Source organism: Zootoca vivipara, chromosome 15 (genome assembly GCF_963506605.1).
Source record: "Zootoca vivipara chromosome 15, rZooViv1.1, whole genome shotgun sequence".
Taxonomy (NCBI): Eukaryota; Metazoa; Chordata; class Lepidosauria; order Squamata; family Lacertidae; genus Zootoca; species Zootoca vivipara.
The window spans coordinates 16,109,523-16,131,827 of record NC_083290.1 but is presented as its reverse complement, the minus strand read 5'-3'; the positions used below and the strand labels follow the sequence as shown (position 1 = coordinate 16,131,827).

The 22,305-nt window shown below is 49.7% G+C and overlaps 1 protein-coding gene across 4 annotated transcripts in view; it reads right to left on the bottom strand.

Annotated features, from left to right (window-relative positions):
• ELN (elastin) overlaps positions 1 to 21,137 on the bottom strand; it is a 59,555-nt gene extending 38,418 nt beyond the window's left edge. For all 4 annotated transcript variants that reach the window (XM_035139194.2, XM_060268537.1, XM_060268539.1 and 1 more), the window contains exon 1: positions 20,976 to 21,137. In XM_035139194.2, the coding sequence (XP_034995085.2) occupies positions 20,976 to 21,060 (85 nt within the window). In that variant the 5' untranslated portion in view covers positions 21,061 to 21,137. The remainder of the gene's footprint in view (positions 1 to 20,975) is intronic.
• Positions 21,138 to 22,305: the final 1,168 nt, after the last annotated feature.

Genomic DNA, 22,305 nt, shown 5'->3' with positions numbered 1-22,305 from the left:
CATATCAAAGTCGTGAGCCATAGTGCGACTCAGAGGAGCGGGAGGGGGGGGACATACTCAATATTGCACCCACCACCTCCTGCCTTTGAGCTTGGGGCGTATTTTCATAAGCTCCATAAAAATCACCGTGTGTCTCACAGAATTTCCATAACACTTCCCTCTCCCCCCTCCAAAAGCAGAGTTGCATGCTTTGCCGCAGTAATTTCACACAACAACCGTGAAAGGCAGGCTACAATACTTGGGAGCATGCAAAGAAGGCTTGAGACTGAGGAATCAGCAGCACCTCCTAGGGGTGTGATGGTGAAGATGATTCAGTTGGAAGGGACCTCCAAGAGCCATCTAGTCCAACCCTCTGCAATGTAGGAATCCCAGCTCAAGAAACCCTGACAGGTGGCCATTCAACCTCTGCTTCGAAACCTCCAAGGATGGAGCATCCACTACCTTCCAATAGTGTCCAGACCAGCTCTTACCCCCAGAAAGTTCTTACTGATGTTTAGTCGGAATCTCTTCTCTGCTCAAATTTTGAACCCATCTCCTGTTCCTAAGATGCTGGACTAGATGCCATCAGCCTGATCCAGCAAGATCTCCCTAGGTTCTCCAGGAACTGCCTCCAAAAGGAGGCAGCGAGGGCCACCAGCCTGGATGGATTTCATAGAATCATAGAATCATAGAGTTGGAAGAGACCACAAGGGCCATCCAGTCCAACCCCCTGCCAAGCAGGAAACACCATCAAAGCATTCTTGACATATGGCTGTCAAGCCTCTGCTTAAAGACCTCCAAAGAAGGAGACCCCACCACACTCCTTGGCAGCAAATTCCACTGTCGAACAGCTCTTACTGTCAGGAAGTTCTTCCTAATGTTTCAAAGAGGATTAGACAGCCATGATGTCTACGCTCTTCCTCCACAGTTGGAGGCAGTTATGCTGGGAATCACAAGTGGTGAATCCTGCTCCTGCTTTTCCCAGTGGTCAGCTACTGGGAGGACATGATGCTGCAACTCGACGGCCCAGTGGCCTGATCCAGAAGCCTAGGGTCCTCATGTTCAAGGGAAGGCGCCAATTAAGCGCTACCGCCTGAACATCTGCTCTGGCCGTGCTGGGGAGCGCCGTGAAAAAAACATCTGGAAGCCAGCATAAGAAACAGGCCTCCAATCTCCAGATCAGCAAAACTCTCTAGGTTGGCCCCCCCACACACACACACTATTCCCACCCCAACACACACCGATGCCTCTTCTAACCACCTTCCCACCCCCATTCTCCGGAGCGGGTCAAGAACTGGTTTAAAGTTCCGGCATTATATAGCTTAATTGGCTGCTGGACAACGGCCCAAAGTGAAGTCAACACAAGCCAGAATCCCCAAGACATGCAAGCCAGGGCAGATTGGGAAACAGGCAAGAGGCTTCGCCAAAACGGATGGAGGAGAGGAGGGTGGGAAGAGGAGGGTGATGAAATAAGCAGAGACCCGAGGAGGAGCATGGCTGCCGGCAAGGGGGGGATGGCGTTGAGGGAGGAGGGAGGAGCAGGAAGAGGCTCAGATATCAGCCAGATTTATCCCCTTCTGCCTTCTTTGTGGACCAATGTACTGTAGTATCGGACTACTAGGACTTGGGAAACTAGGGTTCGAATTCTGCCCCTACTCAGCCATGAAGGTCTCATTGGGGGCTGGCCACTGCCTCTCAGCCTCACCTACCTCACAGGGTTGTTGTGGGGATTAAATGAGGCAGGGGGGCCATGTCCGCCACCTTGAGCTCATTGCAGCAGTGGTCTAGCATGGGGGGGGGGGAGAGGGTTGGGCCCCCGGGTGCAACATTATTAGGGGGCACAAAATTTCAAAAGAAAAAATACTGGCCCTTCCCAGTTTGCTGCTGTCCTCTTCCATGCTGTGATTTTCCCACCTCCTAGGATTCAGAAAGCGCCTCTTTTAAAAGAAATGAGCCCTTGCACAGACTTGCCCGAAACAAAGAAAGAAAGAGGCAAGAAGAAAGTTATGTTTGCTTTTCCGCCAGCCTCTGATTTTAAGGGAAGGTTACCAGATTTTTTTCAATGAATCCAGGGACACTTTTCAACTTCAATTGATTTTGTATGTGGACTGATTTGTTAATCCGGGGACTGTCCCCAGGAAACGGGGACGTCTGGTAACCTTATTAAGGTTATCTACAACTCAACTTGGTCCATTTTAGCTCCATGTGAGATCGCCAAGCCCCACCTAGAAAACTTCCTCTTGGCATCTGTGCTAATGGTCCATGGCTTAGGGGGTGCAAAACTTGCTTTGCCCCGGGCATTGGCAACCTATGCTACACCACTGCCTTGGAGAAAAAAGGTGGTTCATAAACACAATGAATATACCTTGTACTAGATCAGGCACCCCCAGACTTCGGCCCTCCAGATGTTTTGGACTACAATTCCCATCATCCCTGACTACTGGTCCTGTTAGCTAGGGATCATGGGAGTTGTAGGCCAAAACATCAGGAGGGCCGCAGTTTGGGGATGCCTGCACTAGATAATCCTAGCCAATGTGGGACCTCCACCCTCCTCATCAGTTTTGCCTACTCTATGAGGAACACAGGGAGCAACCTTGTACAGAATCAGACCACTGGTCCATCTAGTTTAGTACTGTTGACAGCTGGTCTATGACCGTAATAAAGATATTATTTTTATTATTACTGTTGACACTGTCTGGCAGTGGCTCTTCATGGTTTCAAGGAGGAGACAGTCTCAGCTCTACCTGCAGATGCCATTGGGGATGGAACCTAGGACCTTCTGCATTCAGAGCAGATGCTATACTGGTGAGCAATGGTGCTTTCACTAATAGTAAAGTAAGATTCTAGTCCTCATGGTTCTAGGCAAAGAGCTGGTTTAAATAGGCCTTTCCCAAATAGGAGCACAGAGAACTGCCTTTGACAAAGTCAGACCACTGGTCCATATAGCACAGTTGGTAGAGCATGAGACTCTTAATCTCAGCGCCGAGGGTTCGAGCCCCACGTTGGGCGAAAGATTCCTGCCTTGCAGGGGGTTGGACTAGATGACCCTTGGGGGTCCCTTCCACCTCTACAAATTCTGATTCTATTATCTAGATCAGCAGTGTCTACACTGACAGGCAGTGAGTCTCCAGAGTTTCAGACAAGGTTCTCCCAGCTTTACCAGGAGACGCTATGGGATTGAAACTGGGACAGTGGCCATTCCTGAGGCAGATCAGCACGATCACCTGCTGCCCAGGAAACAATTAGTTGTGCCGCTTCTGCCTTCCCCAGCAGATGTCGCTGAGGCTTCAATCTGCCCAGGTATGTGGCTGGAGCAATCCTGGCCTTCCCTCACAGCTGGCTTCACTAGAGCTCTCTGTGTCTCCTTTGTAAGAAACAAATCAAATCAAAACAAAAACACAATCTTTTGTTTCCTTCCCAAAATTGTCAGTGGCTGTGGGCCAGCTCCCCTCTGCCTTTGCCTGTAACCAGAACATGCTTCTCTCTCTCTCTCTCTCTCTCTCTCTCTCTCTCTCTCTCTCTCTCTCTCTCTCTCTCTCTCTCTCTCTCTCTCTCTCTCCCCCCCCAAGAAAATAGGTCTGCCATCAAACACAGCCCATTGGGTCCAGGATTCTGCCTCAGAAAACCTTTGGAACCAGGAGCTATTTCTCCAGACCAGAGAAGATGAATCGCCAAGGGGAAGCTTATCCAGTTCTGAGCACCACAGTTTAAGAAGGAGCCCAGGGGTCGTCTAATCTCACCTCCTGCAATGTAGGAATCACAGCTAAAGATAACCTGGCAGATGGCCATCCAACCTCTGCTTAAAAACCTCCAAGGAAGGGGAGTCCAGCCACTTTCAAAGGTTGTCCACTCCCCTATCAAACATTTCCTACTACCAGAAAGTTCTTCCTAGCATTTAACTGGAATCTGCACAGGCTGCTAGTTTGCTATCAGGCCAAGTGTGGTCTCTGTCATTTTCCCGGCGGAGCTGAACTTAGTGCAAATTTTGGAGCTTCCGACCCACGTCTGTCCTTCTTAAAAGGCAACGCATTTTGGGGTACATTTTTTCATAACAATAGCAATGCATTGCTACCGGTACAAAAACCTGTCAACAACTTAGGACCACTTTCATCGCAGGATCACCTGACTCTGTGCCGACTCAACTGCTTAGCTCTGCAGAACTGGCCCAGTTACGCAACTTCTGCACTTGTGGGAATCTGTTCTTTTAGCATGGCACCACCCAAACTTTGGAACTCCCTGCCTTTTGACATCAGGCAGGAGCCTCGTCGGCTGCACTCTTTACAGCACCTGCTTAAAGATTTTGCTCAGGCAAGCCTGCCCAGGCATGTACATATATATGTACTTCAAATCTCTCTTTAGCCTGCCGTTAATTTTAATCATTTTCCAAATGCTTCCAATTACTGTTTTTTGATGGATGACTTCTCGTAAACCGTTTGGAGCCTTGATCAAGTGGCATATAGATTTTGTTTAACAAATAAAGCTCTGCCAAAGTGTTGCTCTTGAATTTCCAGGGAAAGGGGAAGCAAGACAGGCCATCATTCTCTCTCTCTCTCTCTCTCTCTCTCTCTCTCTCTCTCTCTCTCTCTCACCGCAGCTCTGCTGGGCTGTCAGTGAACATGCATAAAATGGAGTTGTTGCAACACACACACACACACACACACACACACACACACACACTCCTTGTGCAATGTGACTCAGGAATGGGCAGCCATGGAGAGCGATTCCAGGAAGTGAGGCGGCTGCACGCGGAGAGACTTGGCAAGCCAGAATCTGATGCCTCGCAGACGGACGACTCTCCGAGATTTATTTGTATTTATCACTCGGCTTATATCTCGCTGTCTCCTCAGTCTAAATGCATTGGGTTTTGCAACTGCTGAGCAAAAAGGAGAATGGCCTACAATCCCTTTCCCAAGAAGGGCGTGAAAAAGGCTAGGGATCATCAGGAGAGGAATTGAAAATAACATACCCCTCCAACATCTGTCCAATGAAAATAGAGATGTCCTATTCCATTATTATTATTATTATTATTATTATTATTATTATTATTATTATACCCCACCCATCTGACTGGGTTGTCCCAGCCACTCTGGGCAGATTCCAACATATTTTTAAAAAACATAAGAAAGCATTATACATTAAACCAAAAGTCCCCATACAGTTGCCTTCCGATGTCTGCTAAAGGCTGTACAGTTACTTATCTCCTTGGTTCGGTGTGTGTGTGTGTGTGTCACATAACTCCATACCCTCCAACATTTCTCTTATGAAAATAGGGACATCTGAAGGAATGTCCTCAGGAAAAATGAGACACCCCAGGATCAAATCAGAAACCGGGAGAACTTCTGTAAATCTGGGACTATCCCTGGAAAACAGTGACACTTGGAGGGTGTGTGTGTGTGTGTGCTGAGATTCCTACATTGCAAGGGGGGTTAGACTAGATGACCCTAACTCTAAAATCCTATGATTTTAAGTTGGTGAGCATGGTGGCCTCCTGCAAGAATGAGTTGCGCTTCATAAAGAAGTTTATATCTGTCCTGATCATCTCACATCCCGCTTCATTGGATATCTGCAAGTTCTTGTGTTAATATGAGAGGGGTAGAAGAGCTTTTCTCTGTCCATTTTCTCCAGGCCATGCATGCCATACTTAAGGACTGCTGCAAAGGAAGGCACTCTTCTCATGCTCAGAGGTGTTTGATTCCCCCCAGACGATTAGCATTGGAACGAGGATGCAACCATAGTCTAATTAAGCCCTGCTCTACCCCACTCCCTGTTAACAAACAGAAAAGGACAGTCAAAGGCTGCTTAATTGTAACACTGATGTTTGTGCCCAGAAAATGAATCAACTTTTGGAAAATGCTCTCTCTCTCCCCCCCCTCCCCATTTTTCCATGGCTTGCTATGAAAAACAAAATGGGGGATTTGGAAAATAGACTTATTTCCTAAACTTACTCACCCCCCCCAGGTGGTTTGCTGCAAACATGAGTGTTTTCAGGGAGGGGGATGCCATTTTGCAAATCTACCCTCTCCCCGCAAAGGATGTAACTATTTGCACGCAAAGGGTGGGATGGGACTCAGCAAACCCTCTGAAGAGCTCATTGTTTTGCTACAATGTTTACGTATTTTCTTTTCATTAAAAATGAAAATAAAACGGGGCGTGTGCCTTTCCCCCCCAACTCCTTCGCCAGAAATTTCACAGCTGGAGACGGACAAACAATTGTTTAGAGCTGGTGATTTAGGAACAAGAGAAAATGCACTCTGCATGAGCCCAGAGTCTTTCTTGCTCGGATTCCACCCCCGTCCCTGCTCTCAAGTGGCTCAGCTGTAAACGGTTGCCAAGGTCTAAGCTCAAATGAAACCCATATACTGTACTAACATGCAGACTGCAAAGTGCAAAAGGAAATCTGAAAGATTTAGGACAGAGAAAAAGAAGTGCCCACAGAACATATTTTAAAGGAAACTCCCTCCCACAGGAGAGAGTGATGGCCCCCAACCTAGATGGCTTTAAAAGAGGACTAGAGACATTTGTGGAGGAGAGAGCTATCAATGGCTACTAGCTGGAATGGCTCTGTCCCACCTCCGTGGCTGGAGATAGCAAAGCTTCCCAAATCCCATTTTCTGGAAACCACAAGAGGGGAGAAGGCTCTTGAACTCAGATCCTGCTTGCTGGTTTCTCACAGGTTTGGCATCTTTAAGAACAGGATGCTGGACTAGATGGGCCACTGGCCTGATCCAACAGACTCTTCTTATGCTCTCGCATCAAGTTTCATCCATGTCGCAATGTCTCCCAACGAATTCTGGGAGTCGCTGTTTCGCTTGGGGCATGTGGGAGGGGAGGGAACCTTCATTGCCCTGCCCCCTTTGCAGAACTACAATTCGCAGGGATTTCCTGAGAGGAATGAGTGAATAGGAAGCTACACTAAGCCTGCCCTATAGATACAGCCACCCAAAGATCCCTGTTGGATTAAAGAGGGTTCATCCCTACAATTCTATCATTACAACATGCCTCACATCTACTAGATAGTGATCTGTCTGTCTGTCTCTTCTCTTGAGATAATGGTGTCCATAACAAAAGGGCATGTTTGCATCTAAATTTTGATATTGGCAGATACCATTTGGAATGAAGGTGGTGGATCGAACCTTTCCAAACTGCACAGACTTGAAAACTGCACTGATCTGTTCGGTTTCTTAGCATCTCCTATTTATAGGCATCTGTTAGCCAGATGCCACAGTCCTCGAGTCAACTCAAAGGGCCCTGTGGACCTCACTGCCCCCCCCCACCCAAAACACCCAAAGAGCTGGCCTCCCTTGCTCTCTCTGTGGCCATTCTGCATAGTCTATCCTGATGGTGTGTCCCTCTACCCCAGACATCCTCGCCAGTTGCCTCCAGCCTGTTTCCCAGAGCTTACGACAGGTCAAAGAGGCTAGCGTTTGGCAGGAGAGCTTGTGCTGTGGGCTCAACGCTGCGGCCTCCCTCGATCTCCTTGGGGAAAACTGAGGCGCCTGCTGTGTGTGAGAGCAGTCCGCAGACAAACAGCGGGGTGGGGGCGGCTCTCAGCCGACCTTTCCAGCTCCTCCGGCAGAGCTGGAGCAAAGCTTTGCACAGCCTCGGTGCCAAGTAGGCTGCACTTGGTGTCCCACAGCAGCATAAGGAGACCCTCCTGGGGGCCTATCCTGTTCTCACAGCAGCCGACCAGATGCCCCAACTGGAAACTTGCAAGCATGACCCAAGCACAAGAGGACTCTCCCCTCCTGTGGTTTCCAGCAACTGGTATTCAGATGCATCGCTGCCTCTGAATTTGGAGGCAGAGCACAGCCATCATGGTTAATAGCCACTGATAGCCCTCTCCTCCATGGATTTCTTGAATGCTCTTTTAAAGCAAATCTAGGTTGGCGGCCATTACTGCTTCCTGTGCTTCCTGTGGCAGTGAGTTCCATAGCTTAGAGGTGGCAGGAAGAACCATCTCAGCTTCCAGGCATAAAGATGCTGGGACAGAGAGGAGATCTTGGCCTTTACTCTCAGGAAGATGTCCTGCCTCTTCTAAAATTGGCACTGGGCATCAAAACCCGTCTCCCAATCCAGGCAGGCGGAGAGTCAAGTCTGCCATCTCAGCTGTTCTGCTCAGTAACGTGCAAAACCCATCTTGACATTTTGCTCTGAACAAAACTCAGTGGTGACTGACACAACGTAGATTGTGAGGGCAAAATGCACTTGACACATGCCCAGAGATGTCTGTGCCTGCTTTTTCATACTCCAGAAGGGAGCAAAACTGACATTCAAAAGAGGTTCTGGGGCTAAAGGGGGCTTTCATGAGCAAAACAACAGCAAACATAAGGACTAAACATTAGGAAGAACTTTCTGAAAGTAAGAGTTGTTTTTGACAGTAGAAAGGAATACCTCAGAAGGTGGCAGATTCTCCTTCCTTGGAGGTTGGGTGGCCATCTGTCAGGGATTCTTGAGATTTGTTTCCTGCATTGCAGGGGGTTGGACTGGATGACCCTAAGGGTGACCTTTCAACTCTCCAATTCTATGATTCTTCACCTGCTTCAGTTTGGAGATGGCACAGATGCCTCATCTCTTGGCCAGCGCAAGATACAAGGCTGGGAGCTGGCATTTCAGACAAGGGAGGGAGTTCTGTCTGTTATATTTCAAACCAACTTGAATGTATTTTTAACCTCTCCTATTTTCACAGATACGATTGTCTTGGCATGGAGGTGTTTGCAGACACACACACCCAGCAAGCAATTGGAGAGAGCTCCTGGGCGGTGGGTGGAGAGAGAGAGAGAGACCTGACTCACACGCAGATGGCCTTCGGAAACTGGACCCAGGAATGGTGATTTTTACGCCGATAATCCGCCCTGCCTCCCTATGGGGAAGGATTATGGGCCTCCCAGCTCCTTCTTACTCACACACCTTAGAGGCTAGCCAATCAGGACTCGGCTGGATGCCTCAGCTTGGCCTAAAGCCCTGAGATAATGGAGTTCCTCAGGCAACAGGCAGCCGGGGATGATAGCCGCCAGCCTGGATGCTTGTGTCTCTGTGCTGTAGCTGGCTGGCTGGCTGGCTTGCAAGTGAGCAGGCTAAGCTAATGCCTGCCCATAGCTGCCAAGTTCTCCCTTTTTTAAGGGAAATTCCCTTATGCTGAAAAGGCTTCCTCGCGAGAAAAGGGAAAACTTGGCAGCTATGTGCCTGCCAGGTGCAGGCAAGGAGGGCAAGAGGAGCACATGGTCAGATGCTACAGAGCGGGAAATGATACCTGGCACTGCCCCACAGCCCGGCCCCACGCTTTGGCTTGCTGGTGCCAAGTTAACAGAGCGGACATAAAAGCTTTAGAGGAGACCCTCCAAATGTACCGATTTTCCGGGGACAGTCCCGGATTTACAGAAGCCACCCCAGCTTCTGATTTGATCCCGGAATGTCCTGCTTTTCCTTTGGACATTCATCGGAGAAATGTTGGGAGGTATGGGATTCCCCCCCCCCAAGCCAAGGAGATAAGTAACTATACAACCTTTAGAAGACAGCCCTATATAAGGAATTAAAAAATAAAGTTGGTCGTTTTATTATGTTTTTATATATGTTGGAAGCTGCCTAGAGTGGCTGGGGCAATGCAGTCAGATGGGCGAGAGGAGGAAGAGGAGGAGGAGGAGGAGAAGGGAATAGGACACCCCTATTTTCATTGGATAAATGTTGGAGAGTATGTCAGAGACCTGCTCGATGAGGCCATTGGCCCACCTGTTCCAGCATCCTCTTCTCACAGTGGCCAAACAGATGCCTCTTCTGTGAAAGCCGCAAGCAGGACCCAAGCATACAAGCCCTCTCCCCTCCTCCTGCGGTATCCAAAAACTGGTATTCAGTTACTGCCTCCAGCCACAGAGCTGGAGGCAGAGCACAGCCACCCCAGCTAGTATCCATCAATAGCCCTCTGCTCCTCAATGAATTTGTCGAATCCTCTTTTAAAGCCATGCAGGCTGGTAGACGTCACTGCCTCTTGTGGGTAGAGAAAGGGTTTTTTCCCTCCCTCTCTCTCAGAAAACTAGAAATCATGGACATCCCAGGAGGCCAAAGGCTGGGAGATTCAGGACAGGAAAAAAAGCAACTCCTTCTTCACGCAGAGCAGAGTGAAACTGTGGAACTCACTGCTGTGATGACCACCAACTTGAGTGGCTTTAAAAAGAGGATTGGACAGATTCATGGGTTATTGGTGGCTACTAGGCATGGCAGCCACATGGATGGAAGCAGCAATGCTTATGAATGCCAGTTGATGGGAGGGAGAGTTGCTCGTCTTGAGCTTGAATCCTGCTGGAGCTTTTCCCATTGGGGCATCTGGTTGGCCACTGTGAGAACAGGATGCTGGACTCGATGAGCCACTGGCCTAATCCACCAGGCTCTTCTTAGGCTCTTAAATCATGTTCTTAATCGAGAAAGTTGGCTGCTATTCCAGCCAATCTGATCCCCCCCACGGGTCTGTGTTTATCTCCTGTCTGGGAACGTATGTTCAGCTGAAGGTGTGGCCTGGGGTGTCTCAAAAAGGAGAGGGGGGGCTTTTTCTGGCAAGATAATCAGATTCTGTGTCGCCCCCCCCCCCCGGTCATGTTCCAAAGGTGGAGAGCAATGTTTGCATTTGCCGTGATCTCAGACTGAGAATGTTTTCTTGTCACGGGGAAATTAAGGGATCATTTTCTCATTTTCCTCCTAGATTTGTTTCGGGGGTGTAAAATTGAGAGGAAGCAAGAAAGGTTGCTCTCTTGGTGGGTGTTAACATTTGGGGGGGGCAAGGGATACATTTGTCAACTCTGGAGGTCATTTCCCACCCACCCACCCACCCCACCCCACCCCAAACCAAAGCATTGCCAAGGACTTCTGATGGCGCCTCATGCAAATTCCCGCCAGAGGGAAAAGTCTGGAGAGACATTGAGGAGACCCCCTTCTGAAACATCCAGATTTTGTGGGGTGGGCGTGCAAATGGGAATTGGGATTCTGGTGGATCTCCCGGACCCTGACTGTCCAAATCTCACAGATGAGAAAAGCAGAGGTCGAATGGTCCACCCCACAAAACCACCCATAAAATCAGTTCCTAACCAGATGTCTCATTGGGAAGCCCATAAGCAGGATTTGAGCACAAGAGCAACACTCCCCTCCTGTGGTTTCCAGGAACTGGTATTCAGAACTGGTATTCCCTCCAACCACAGGGGCAGGGCATAGCCATCGCGGCCAATAGCTACTGAAAGCCTTATTATGCACCACGAATTTGTCCAATCCTCTTTTAAAGCCATCCAAGATGGCGGCCATCACTGAGAGCTCCATGGTTGGACTCTGCACTGCATGAAGGACTTTCTCTTGTCTGTCCTGAATCTTCAAACACTCAGCATCACTGGAAGTCCTCTATTCACTTTCTCCATGCCAGGCATAATTTTCTGTCGCGTCGCCTCTTTCTCGCCATTTCCCTCAACTAAAGAGTCCCAAACACTGCCCCCTTTCTTGACAAAAAAAAGCAGCTTCCTTTCCTCCACCCACGTCCTCAAGGCCAAAGCTCCGATCGAAGAAGAGAGGTCAGGAGTTGAGAGTGCCACCAAGTGCCGGCATCTTGTGCCCAGCTGTCTCAGCCTCAGCCTCCCTCCCCTCTGTCTCCCCGCACAACGACAGCCAAGCTAATCGCCTTAGTGCTGAGACACGCCAGGCTCGGGAGGCCCAAGACTGCCCTGGCAGAGGTGAATATCACAGAATTTTAGAGCTGGGAGGGACCCCAAGGGTCATCTACTCCAACCCCCTGCATTATGACTTGGATGAATCAGGTCTGCATCTACAGCCAAATTTCTGGCCCAAATAATAGTGTTTTTTTTCCTGAGACTAGAACCAGCTTTGCCAACTCAGAACCCTCCAGATGTTGATGGACTACAACTCCTATCAGCCACCCCAATCAGTGCAGCTGTGGTTTTTCATCGCCGGTTCTTAGAGGTAGACTGCTTTGGTATATGGAGACCCCACTCACAAGAACGCAGGGAGCTACCTTCTATTATACCCTGTCTATCCACCTTAGTATGCTGACTGGAAGCAGCTCACCAAAGTTTCTGGCAGGGAATCTCTCCCAGTCCTACCTGGAGATGCCAGGAATCGAACCCGGGAACATTTGCATGCTCTGCCACTGAGCTATGACAAGGGTTGGGAAGAGAAACCCAGCTCAGTTTGCATTTAAAAGCAAGCCTCCCTAATTTGCACTTTACACAAAGCAATGTGCAAACATGAAACAGAGAACCCATCCTTCAAAATCTGAACAGATTTTGCAATGCACTTCTCCAGCCAAGTTATGTGTACAAAAATCCAAACTCTGGGGTAGAGCGTGGCTAAATAGCATCTAATAATAATAATAATAATAAATACATCCATGCAGTATGGAAGCGGAAATTGCTTTGCACTAAAAAGATAACAAATTTTCTTAAGGACTAATCTGTAAACTGATATAAAAATGTGGAAAACCGAACTGAAGGTTGAAAAAATGATAAACTGGTAGAAACTGAAACTGACAGACCCCCCCCCCCCGGCAACCCAGCACCGTGGTGGTAGTGGGGGCAGACTACTAGCATCACTGAAACTGGGTTCAAATCCCCACTTCAGGCCAGTCTCCATCTCTAAGCATGATGCACCCACCTCGCAGGGCTGTTTTGATGCTAAAGTGAGTGAGAAGGCTTTCTACACTGTCATGAGTTCCTTGGGGAAAAGTCAAGAAAAAGGTGTAATATAATAGAATCATTCAACTGTGGAGTTGGGAGGAACCCCTGGGGTCATCTAGCCCAACCCCCCATGCAAGGCAGGAATCACAGCTAAACAATCCCTGACAGATGGGCCACCCAACCTCTGCTTAAAAACCTCCAAGGAAGGAGAGCCCACCACCTTCTGTCCACCACCACTGTCAAACAGCTCTTACAGACATAAAGGTCTTCCTAATGTGTTGTCAGAATCGCCTTTCTTGCCATTTGATTCCATTGGTTCGGGTCCTGCCTTCTAGAGCAGCAGAAAACAAGCTTGCTCCATCTTCCTTCAGGTATCTGAAGGTGGCTTTCATATCACGTCTCAGTCCCCTTTATTCCAGGCTAAACTCATACCCAGTTCCTCATAAGAACTGGTTTCCAAAACCTTGATAATCTCGGTCACCTCCTCTGCACACCTTGAAAATACCCTTCTTAAACAGGGGTGCTCACAACTGGACACGGGACACCAGGTGGAGTCCAAGGCAGGTGACCAAGGCAGACTTACTTCCCTTGATCTGGACAGCTGACTTCTGCTGAATCGCATTAACCATTTTTGCTGCTGCATCACACTGTTGACTTGCGTTAAGCACAATACAGTGGGCCTATTGCTATGAACTGGGTGCCTTGATGCCAATTGCTGCATTAATTCCCAAGCCTTCCTCTGCTCCTGCTACTCACGAGGGAGGGGAGAGGCAGCTTAAGAAACTGACTTAACGGCTTAGGCAAGGCCTTGCCATGTCCCGAACAGCTTAAGAAAACACATGAAGGGCATGCAAGCTAGGAAGGAATTGGAACCAGCAAAACACAATATCTTTATGGGATCAGGGAGGCGAGACTTTCCTTTCCCCCGCATGCAAGCCTCAGATCCCAATCCTTTTTTTTGGTTACAGAAGGAGGATAGAAAGCCTAGTAAGGGTCGTAATCTTATCTTGCAGGCCTCTTCTTAACAAAAGAGGTTTCACGAGGACACTATAAGAAATAACATTGGGACCATGATACACCAGGAAGGAAAACATTGGGGCTGCTAATTTGCCCCAGCTCTAACAAGCAGCTGCTCAGTTTCGGACCACCTCCAAAACCTTGCAAGTCCCATTTGTTGCCAGCTCTAAAAAATCTGTGAGGTTTTCGTGGATGGAGCAAACTTTTTCTCCCTCCCTTCCTGGCCCGTGGAGTCCAGCCTCCTCTTTTTGCCTAGGCACCCATAGGAACCATGAAAGAGGAACCTGCAGGTGACAACCAAGACCTGTTGTTTTGGCTCCCGTGATTTTGTTCTCAGAGGTAGACTTCCCCTGTAGATGGAGGCCCCACTCATAAGGACACAGTGAAATGCCTTGTGCAGAGTCTGCCATTCTGTAGAGACAGTTGAGCTTGTTGGTCCATCTAGCTCAGTACTGCTGACATTGACTGGCAGGGGCTCTCCAAGATTTCAGAGAATCATGGAATTGTAGAATTGGAAGGGGTCTCCAAGGGTCATCTAGTCCAACCCCCTGCATGAATCACAGCTCAAGAATCCCTGACAGGTGGCCATCCAACCTCTCTTTTAAAACCTCCAATGAAAGACAGCCCAACACGTCCCAAAGGAGTCCTGCTCTTACTGTGAGGAAGTATTATTATTATTATTATTATTTATTTTTATTTGGGCCCCGCCCCTTTCTGGGTGGGTTTCCCCAGCCACTTGGACCACTCACAATAGAATATTAAATATTAAAAACATGATAAGACATCAAACATTAAAAACTTCCCTAAACAGGGCTGCCTTCAGATGTCTTCTAAAAGTCAGGTAGTTGTTTATTTCCTTGACATCTGACAGGAGGGCATTCCACAGGGCAGGCGCCACTACCGAGAAGGCACTCTGCCTGGTTCCCTGTAACCACACTTTTTGCAATGAGGGAACTGCCAGAAGGCCCTTGGAGCTGGACCTCAGTGTCCGGGTAGAATGATGGGGGTAAAGATGCTCCTTCAGGTATACTGGGCTGAGGCCGTTTAATCAGATTCTAACGTTTAATCAGAATTTCCTTTCTTGACAATGGGATCCATCGGTTTGGATCCTCCCCTCTAGAGCAGTGGAAAGCAAGCTGGCTCCGTCTTCCATGAGACAGTCCTTCAGACATCTGAAGATGGTTATCCCATCGGCTTTCAGTCTTCTCTTCTGCAGGCTAAACACCCCTAACTCCCTCAAGCATTCCCAGTTAGGAGAAATCTGTCCTAAAACGCTGGTGAACTTTCACGAGGACTTTTTAATTATTATTACTAAATTTAGCAAACTGATGTCGAAATGTGGGGAACTGAAATTCAGATTGCAGGGGGTTGGAGAAGAGGGCTCTTTGGGTCCCACCCAACTCTACAATTCTACAATTCCGATTTGTAAAAATGAGAAACATTTGCCCCTCCCTCCCAGCCACTACCATTTCTCTGCCTGCCTCCCTTTGCCTCCCAAGGCAGCCGGACGTATTTCTAGCCTCTTGGTGGGAGGGAAAAACAAGGCAGGAGAAAGCCAAGGGGAGGGCTGGAGGAGGAGGGGTTAAGCAACCCACCCTTCCCCTTCCACCTCCTATCCTCCTGGCTACTGCTTTGCAAAGCCCCATCAGCCTGCAATCCTGCAAGCAGGGCTGCTGTATCGTTATATATAACAGTCCTGTCCAGTGGAGTGCATGGTTCCTAGACGTAGGCCCAGGCTCTCACTGAACTCTAAAGATTGCTTTGGAACAGGACCCAAGCCCTGATTCCTCAGAATTGTTGACCTGCTTTTAAAGGGTCTGAAGGCCGGCCAAACTAAAAAATGCACCGTCCTGTTTTCCTTAAGCAATTTCCCTGCAATTATTTGAATGCTTCAATGTGGGAGGAAGGCCACTTGGACCAAGTGGGAGCTACCTCCCAGTAAAAACGCCAAGGATCAGCCGACGGGAGGAGGGCACTTCTCCTGGGACAAGGGTGGCCTCGTATGTGCCCTATTTTGCAGCAAACGGTCCTCCGATTTGAAAAGCTAGCTTGCCGTTTCCCAAACGTTTGGGGGTCACCTCTACCCCCCCAACTATTATCATTATTATTATCACATGTTAATTTACACCCTACCTTTTTCCCTGAAGGAGAAAATAAACTCATCCCCATTGACCACCACCAAAAAAAAACCCACTACAAAAAACATTTTTCAGAATAGTGGTTTGCGTGACCCACTAAGCAAGGCAAGACTCCAATAAAATTCAAAGCACCGACAATTAATTGCACATCCATTCAAAACCCATTTAAAACTATTTTGATCAATGCAACAAAAACTGATGGAATCACAGCATTGCAAGGTTGGAAGGAATCCCAAGAATCCAACCCCTGGCAATACAGGAACCACAAAAAACTCAGCTTTTCAAAGGCTGTGGTCATTTCCACCTCCAGTGCCCACCCCACCCCCGCCACACCCTTGCATCTCAGCGTGGCCACCCCCAGGTAATCTGAACACCTGTCAGGGAGTGCTATCCACTATGAAAACCATTGAACTAGCTGGCCCAAGTCCTGTTTAGCACTAACGTCTCGGAAGGGGGATCTGGGACGCTTGAAATGAGCCGTCCACAGTCATCAGCACCTGGACAGCTGGTTAAACTTGCAGACTCAGCTAACTTGGCCACTGGGGTGAGATTATTGCATTTCTTCTGAAACTACAGTCATTGTCCCTAAATTTTCATCAATGCATAACAATCAGCAGGTGCAAATTTTATGCAAATCTGGATTCTTTCTGGTGGGGGTGGGTGGGTGTATTTGCAAGTTATTATCTTTTAAATTTATTTGGACTCTCTCTCTCTCCGCCTTTCTCCAGAGCTGGGATTCGAGGCAGCATCCAACCTATCAAATGCTAAGGAAACTAGTGGAAAGTAATACTGTAATTAAAAGACATCAGAGCACTTTTAGAGGCAGAGATTAAAGCACAAGAGCGTTCTCCCCTCCTGTGTTTTCCAGGAACTGTTATTCAAAAGCATTGCTGCCTCCAACTATGGAGGCAGAACAGAGCCATCATGACTACAATAGCTTGTGAATTTCTCCATTCCAAAGATATCTATATTGGTGGTCAGTCACTGCCTCCAGTTGGGTGTGGGGAGTTCCATAATTTAATTCATTGGCACTCACTTCAGAACACAGCGGGTGGGTGTGAAAAGGCCTTGAGGATCCTTAATGTATAGGAAAATGTGGCGGTCTTTTTCCTGAGTGGAGCTGGGTTTCCGAATGGGTGTCTGTGTGAGAGGCGAAAGTTAAATCCAATTTAACCCCTGCCTAAAGCAACACAGAGTAGGAATTACAGATATAAACTGACCTTCTGACCACAGAAGAGAATACTAGCTCACGTTAAAAACAAAAACAAAAAGTGGCTCATATTTGTCATTACCAAAAGAATTTACTAGCCTCTGTTAGGAATCTCTAAGCACTCTAGCACCTCATAAAGAAAAACCACCCTCTTGATCATTTGCAAGCTGTGGTCGACCAGCAGGCAATCTCGGCTCACCCCAGGCGACTAGGAAAAGAGCTATTGGGGAGCCCGCTTCCCCTTTCTGTGGCTGTTTCCCTTCCAGGAATGAAAGAAGGGGAAACCAGAGCTCTGCCAACTCTCATGAGATCTTTTGTGCACAGAACTCCTGTTTAGGCAGGAGGAAATAGCTGAATTGTAGAGTCGGAAGGGACGCAAAGGGGCATCTAGTCTGTAATAACAGACACACTTTTGTGAGAAGGGCAAAAAGGTCCAGGCTTGCCTCTGGCTTTCAGAGACTCTTTTTATCCCTGATAAATATTTATGGAGATGCGGCTGTCGGAGGAATGGGTAGTGGCAAAATACAGGGGTGTTGTTAGTAGGACCAGAGATTAATCCATATCCTGGGCTTGAGGGTCCTGAACCTTCAAACTATTTAATGGATGATATTTCATAGAATGCAGAGTTGGAAGAACTCTGAGAACCATCTAGTCCAATCCCCTGCAGTGCAGGAATATACAGCTGTCCCATATGGGGATCGAACCTGGAACCTTGGCATCAGCACCGTGCTCTAACCAACTTAATAAGCTATCCAGGCTGATTTTCTGGTTACACCCCAGGAGAGCCCAGGAAAAGCGGAGGTGGGGGGAATCTGACTTATTTCATAGGAAAGCAGGAAACTGCCTTCTACCAAGTCAAACCTTTGGTCCATCTAGCTCAGGACAGTCTGCACTGACCGGCAGCTGCTCTCTAGGGGTTCAGGCGTGTCTCCCAGCTGGGGACAAAACCTGGGACCCTTATGCATGTGCAGCCATACTCAGGAGCAATCCCAATGGCACTTGATTTGCACACTCCAAACGCCCTGCCTCCCAGACCTGCCACACATGCAGCAATTCGTACGAGGCAGTCTGAACAGAGAACATGCAAAGGGCACCCCCCCCTCCAGCTCCAGCCAGGAGTTTGCATCAGGGCCGGCTCTGCTGTTGGGCGAAATGTAGAGGAGGCGGCTTCTGGTGGCAGGGAAGTACCGAATAGTGGCAAGGTGATGAAGGACCCAGTTGGGCACGCCAAGTAGCCTGGCCACTCCTGCCCTCTCAGCTGACTTGCCACCCTTGGCTGGGGGTGATGGGGTGCTGGTCATGACATTTTACTGCCTGAGGCAAGGGGCTGGATGGCAAGATCTCTGCCCTGTCCCGGGGGCCCTGAAAGCATCTGACTGGACTGACAAATTACTCTAATATTGACAAGATCCTCAGCTCTTCCCGAGGCAGCAGGGCGGCTTAGGGGGTGCAGAGTAGAGGCTAGCTTAGGGGGCTCGGCAGAGGGGCTGGGCACTGCTGCCTGCAGCCTGAGCCAGCTGCCTCACTCCAAAAAAGAATCCCGCTACCCGTCCAGTCAGGGTCTCTCTGTGAATTTGGGGACCTCATTCTCAACACCACCCCCAGGTTCCTTTGGGAGGAAGGGGCAAGGTATAAATTTACAGTGGTACCTTGGTACTCAAACGGCTTAGCTCCCGAACAAATCAGCTCCTGAACGCAGCAAACCCAGAAGTGAGTGTTCCGGTTTCTGAACGTTTTTTGGAAGCTGAACATCCGACGTGGCTTACGTGGCTTCTGATTGAGCGCAGGAAGCTCCTGCAGCCAATTGGAAGCCGCGTCTTGGTTTTCAAACTGTTTGAGAACCAAGTTTGAGAACCAAGTTTGAGAACCAAGGTACCACTGTAATAAGGAGGGAAATAAATAAATTGACTCTTGCAGCAAAACGACTTCGGTCTACCAGCGTGAAAAAAACCCGAATAGAAGGAACAGATGGAGACGGGTCGTGTGCGTTCCTCTAGTTCACTTAGGGAGGGCTCCAGAGAGAGAGAGAATATGGGGAATGCTTCTTGTCCCATGGAAGCGAGAATTGTAGAGTTGCAAGGGACCCGAGTTGACTTGAGTGGGCCTGCTTCACCCATCACAGCTACCTCACAGGTTCTCCCATGATGTCACAAAGGTTGTTGGGCTGCCACCCCCGACCCCTTACACCCCCGGCCCCTTACAGCCCACCACATCTGTGACCCTCCAGACCCTGTTGGACTCCAACTCCCAGCAGCCAACGATGGGGAACAATGAGAGTTGGAGTCCTGCAATGTCTATGGGGTCACCAGCCCCCCCAGCCCTGACTTTGGTGATCCTTGGGTGCCCTTCTTCACCCAGGTCCCAACATTTGAGCCCTAGGCAATCCTTCCCCTACTGGATGCAGAGGCGATCTGTCAAGCAGGTTGCTCGAGTGAGAAAGCTCACCCTTCTGAACAGCAGGTCTCTGTCTAGTTCGACCCAGAGATGGGGAATTCTCCCAGCCTATCAGATCTGAGTCCTCCCAAAGAGTTTTTTTAAATAAATAAATAAATGGGAACCTCAAGCCGTCACCCCACACACTTGGACTGAAGCGATGACAGTTCCTGAGGGCGGCAAGGGGAGACAGTGTGATCTCGCGGGGAATGCCAAAATAGAAAAGCAAGAGAGTGTGTTTCATTAATGCCTCTTGCTGTGTTCAAAACCCGGGAAGAGCATGTTTTCCAAGAGGACACCCAAGTTGCAGGCAAAGGCAGCAAAGGCTGTTTGGCGGGACCGCGGTGTTCCCAGAAATGGGGCACAGGCGTCCGAGATGGCGATGTCCCTTCTGATGAACCCCATTTAATCCTACAGGCATGACCCACTTCTCCAGCCTGATTCCCCTTTTTGGATCGGGTGCAAGGCAGGAACCTCACTTGGATCCTGCCCTCCCGCTCCCCATGGTCTTCCCAGACTGGGCAAAGTGTCTGCGGTCACCCGGGAAGAGCCACATCATCACCACAGGAGAGTGACCTGTGCAAATTGTGTGGGCCGTGCAGGTGGCACATCCTTTTGACATGCAATAATTCATAGGATTGTAGAGCTGGGAGGGACTCAGCGGTTCAACTTTGTCCAACTCCCTGCAAAGCAGGAACCACAGCTAATTCTAGAGCAATGACCAAACTCACTTGTGTAGGGCGAGCGGGGAGGTAACTCCCCACCACCACCACCACAGTCGGTGAAAGTAAATGTTGGGGTTCAAGAGGAACCCTTTTTACTCCGACGTTCTGTGCCCCAAGCCCCAAAGCACGGCTATGGCTCCTCAATGCACTCTGCACATGCTCAGAAACACTGCATTTCAACCGCCACAATAGACCCCTAAAGTTTTTCATTGGGGGTGGGGGTCAAGGTAATATTAGTGACTCCCTGTGGGCAGGCAGCACCTCAGCCACCTCCAGGGTGCCCCCCTGGAAGATTTCAGAGAGCCTGGAGATGGTGAGGGTCAGTATGGGGGACTCCAGACTTTTGCCCCTTGTCACCAACAAGCAGAGGGTAGAGGAATTGGTCCCTGCAGCATGTCTGAGACAAGGAGCAGTGAGTCTTGCTCCGGGGGCGGGGGGGGGGGCACTGAGTTTTTAAAAGGTGCGACGGCAGGTGCCCACCAGTGGGGCAGGAGCTGGAGAGACCCATCGCAGAGGGAGGCGGAGATGACTCCTCTCAGTCTCGCCCCCCATCCTGCTCCTTGCCGAGTTCTAGAAGTGCACCGCAGAGGAGGCTGTGACAGCCAATGGCCTGTTGCAAGAAGGCAGGAAGGTGGGTGCAGGCGGAGGTCAGGTGCCCCGATTGCCCAAACCCGAGCAGCCTCCGCCGCAGATGGCTTGGAAGCGAGGCGGCTCGACGACCCCTTCCAGGGCCGGGGGAAAGCATCTGGCCAAGGGCTTGTCTGCGGTTTTTTCGTACTGAGCCTTCTCTGCTGCTCCCGCTGCCTCTTACCTCCTTGCCACGAAGCCGGGAGACTGGAGAGCAGGAGGACAGTGACAGCCCCGGGAAGGAAGGAAGGAGTCCGTAGCCTGGCCATCTCTCTCGACGCAATGCCCCAGCCCGCTGGCCGCCGGAGTGTTTTATCCTAGCGGAGCTGCTTAATTGCGGCTTCCAAGGATGTAAAAGCGGGGGGAGAGAGGGGAGGGATGAGGGGAGGGGACAAGGCTCAGGACACTACGTCATTGGGAGAGGGGGCACACACACACACACACACACACACACACACACACACACACAGACGGATCTCTCTCTCTCTCTCTCTCTCCAAGAGCCTGGCTTGCCTTTGTAATTTCTCTCTCCCCAGCGCGGGTGGGATCGGTTGCCAAAAGCGAACTCTGCTGCCAAGAGAGATTTCAGGAAAAGGGGGAGGGAGCTGGAGGGAGGGGGATCCAGAATGGTACAGCGGCTCCCCCCCTCCTTTTAGGGAGGGGGGTAAAGTTCTGGCCGAATCAGATGCCCCGGACCAATGCAGGGCATCAAGGCCAAGAGGACGGGCCAGGAGGCCGTCAGGTTGTGGGACTTAACCTAGAGAGATGAGGGTCCCTCGTCGGAATGGGTCTTGGAAGCGGGGGGTGTCTTGGAATGGAATGTGAGGGGCCCTGAGGATGGGAGCCGGCGGAAACGGGTCCCCGCCAAACAGACAGGACTAAGGGTGGGGTGGGGGAGAGAGGAGGTGGGGGAAAGTGGCGGAAATTAAGCCGGAGAGTCTGGAGATAAGCTATCTCCAAAGGGTTCCAGCTCCGAGCAGCCGAACCCCTGGGCCGCAGCCAGCCAGCCCCCGCTAAGCGGTTGCTTCAGTTTTGTTTGTGCTCAGACATCCTACACCTGGACCGGTGCTCTGCAACACAGGGAGCCGTGGCCTGAAAGTGGCACTGAGCCAAGGGGGCTGCGGACCCTTGACCTTTAGCAAACACACACACACACACACACACACACACACACACACACACACCAACGACAGCACCAATGCTCTCGTGGCCACATTTGCAAAGGAGGAGAGGCACAGATAAACCTGCCCATTTCAGGTCCTTGTTCTTCCAGTCCCCCAGTCCGCTTCTGCATGTTTCCACATCGGTTTGCAATTTGCTTATTTATTTCGAAAAGTCCTCACGAGAATTCGTCAGCTCCGAATGCACACAGCTACATGCAGTTGGTTGCATGCAATTTTTGGCCTGGCTCTATGCGAGGTTTTTGTTTTTTGTGTGCAAAACAGTTTCACATAATATAATGCATTTTGGGCATGTTCTTTTTGCTAAGAGATGCAATGTTAGGCACACTTTGC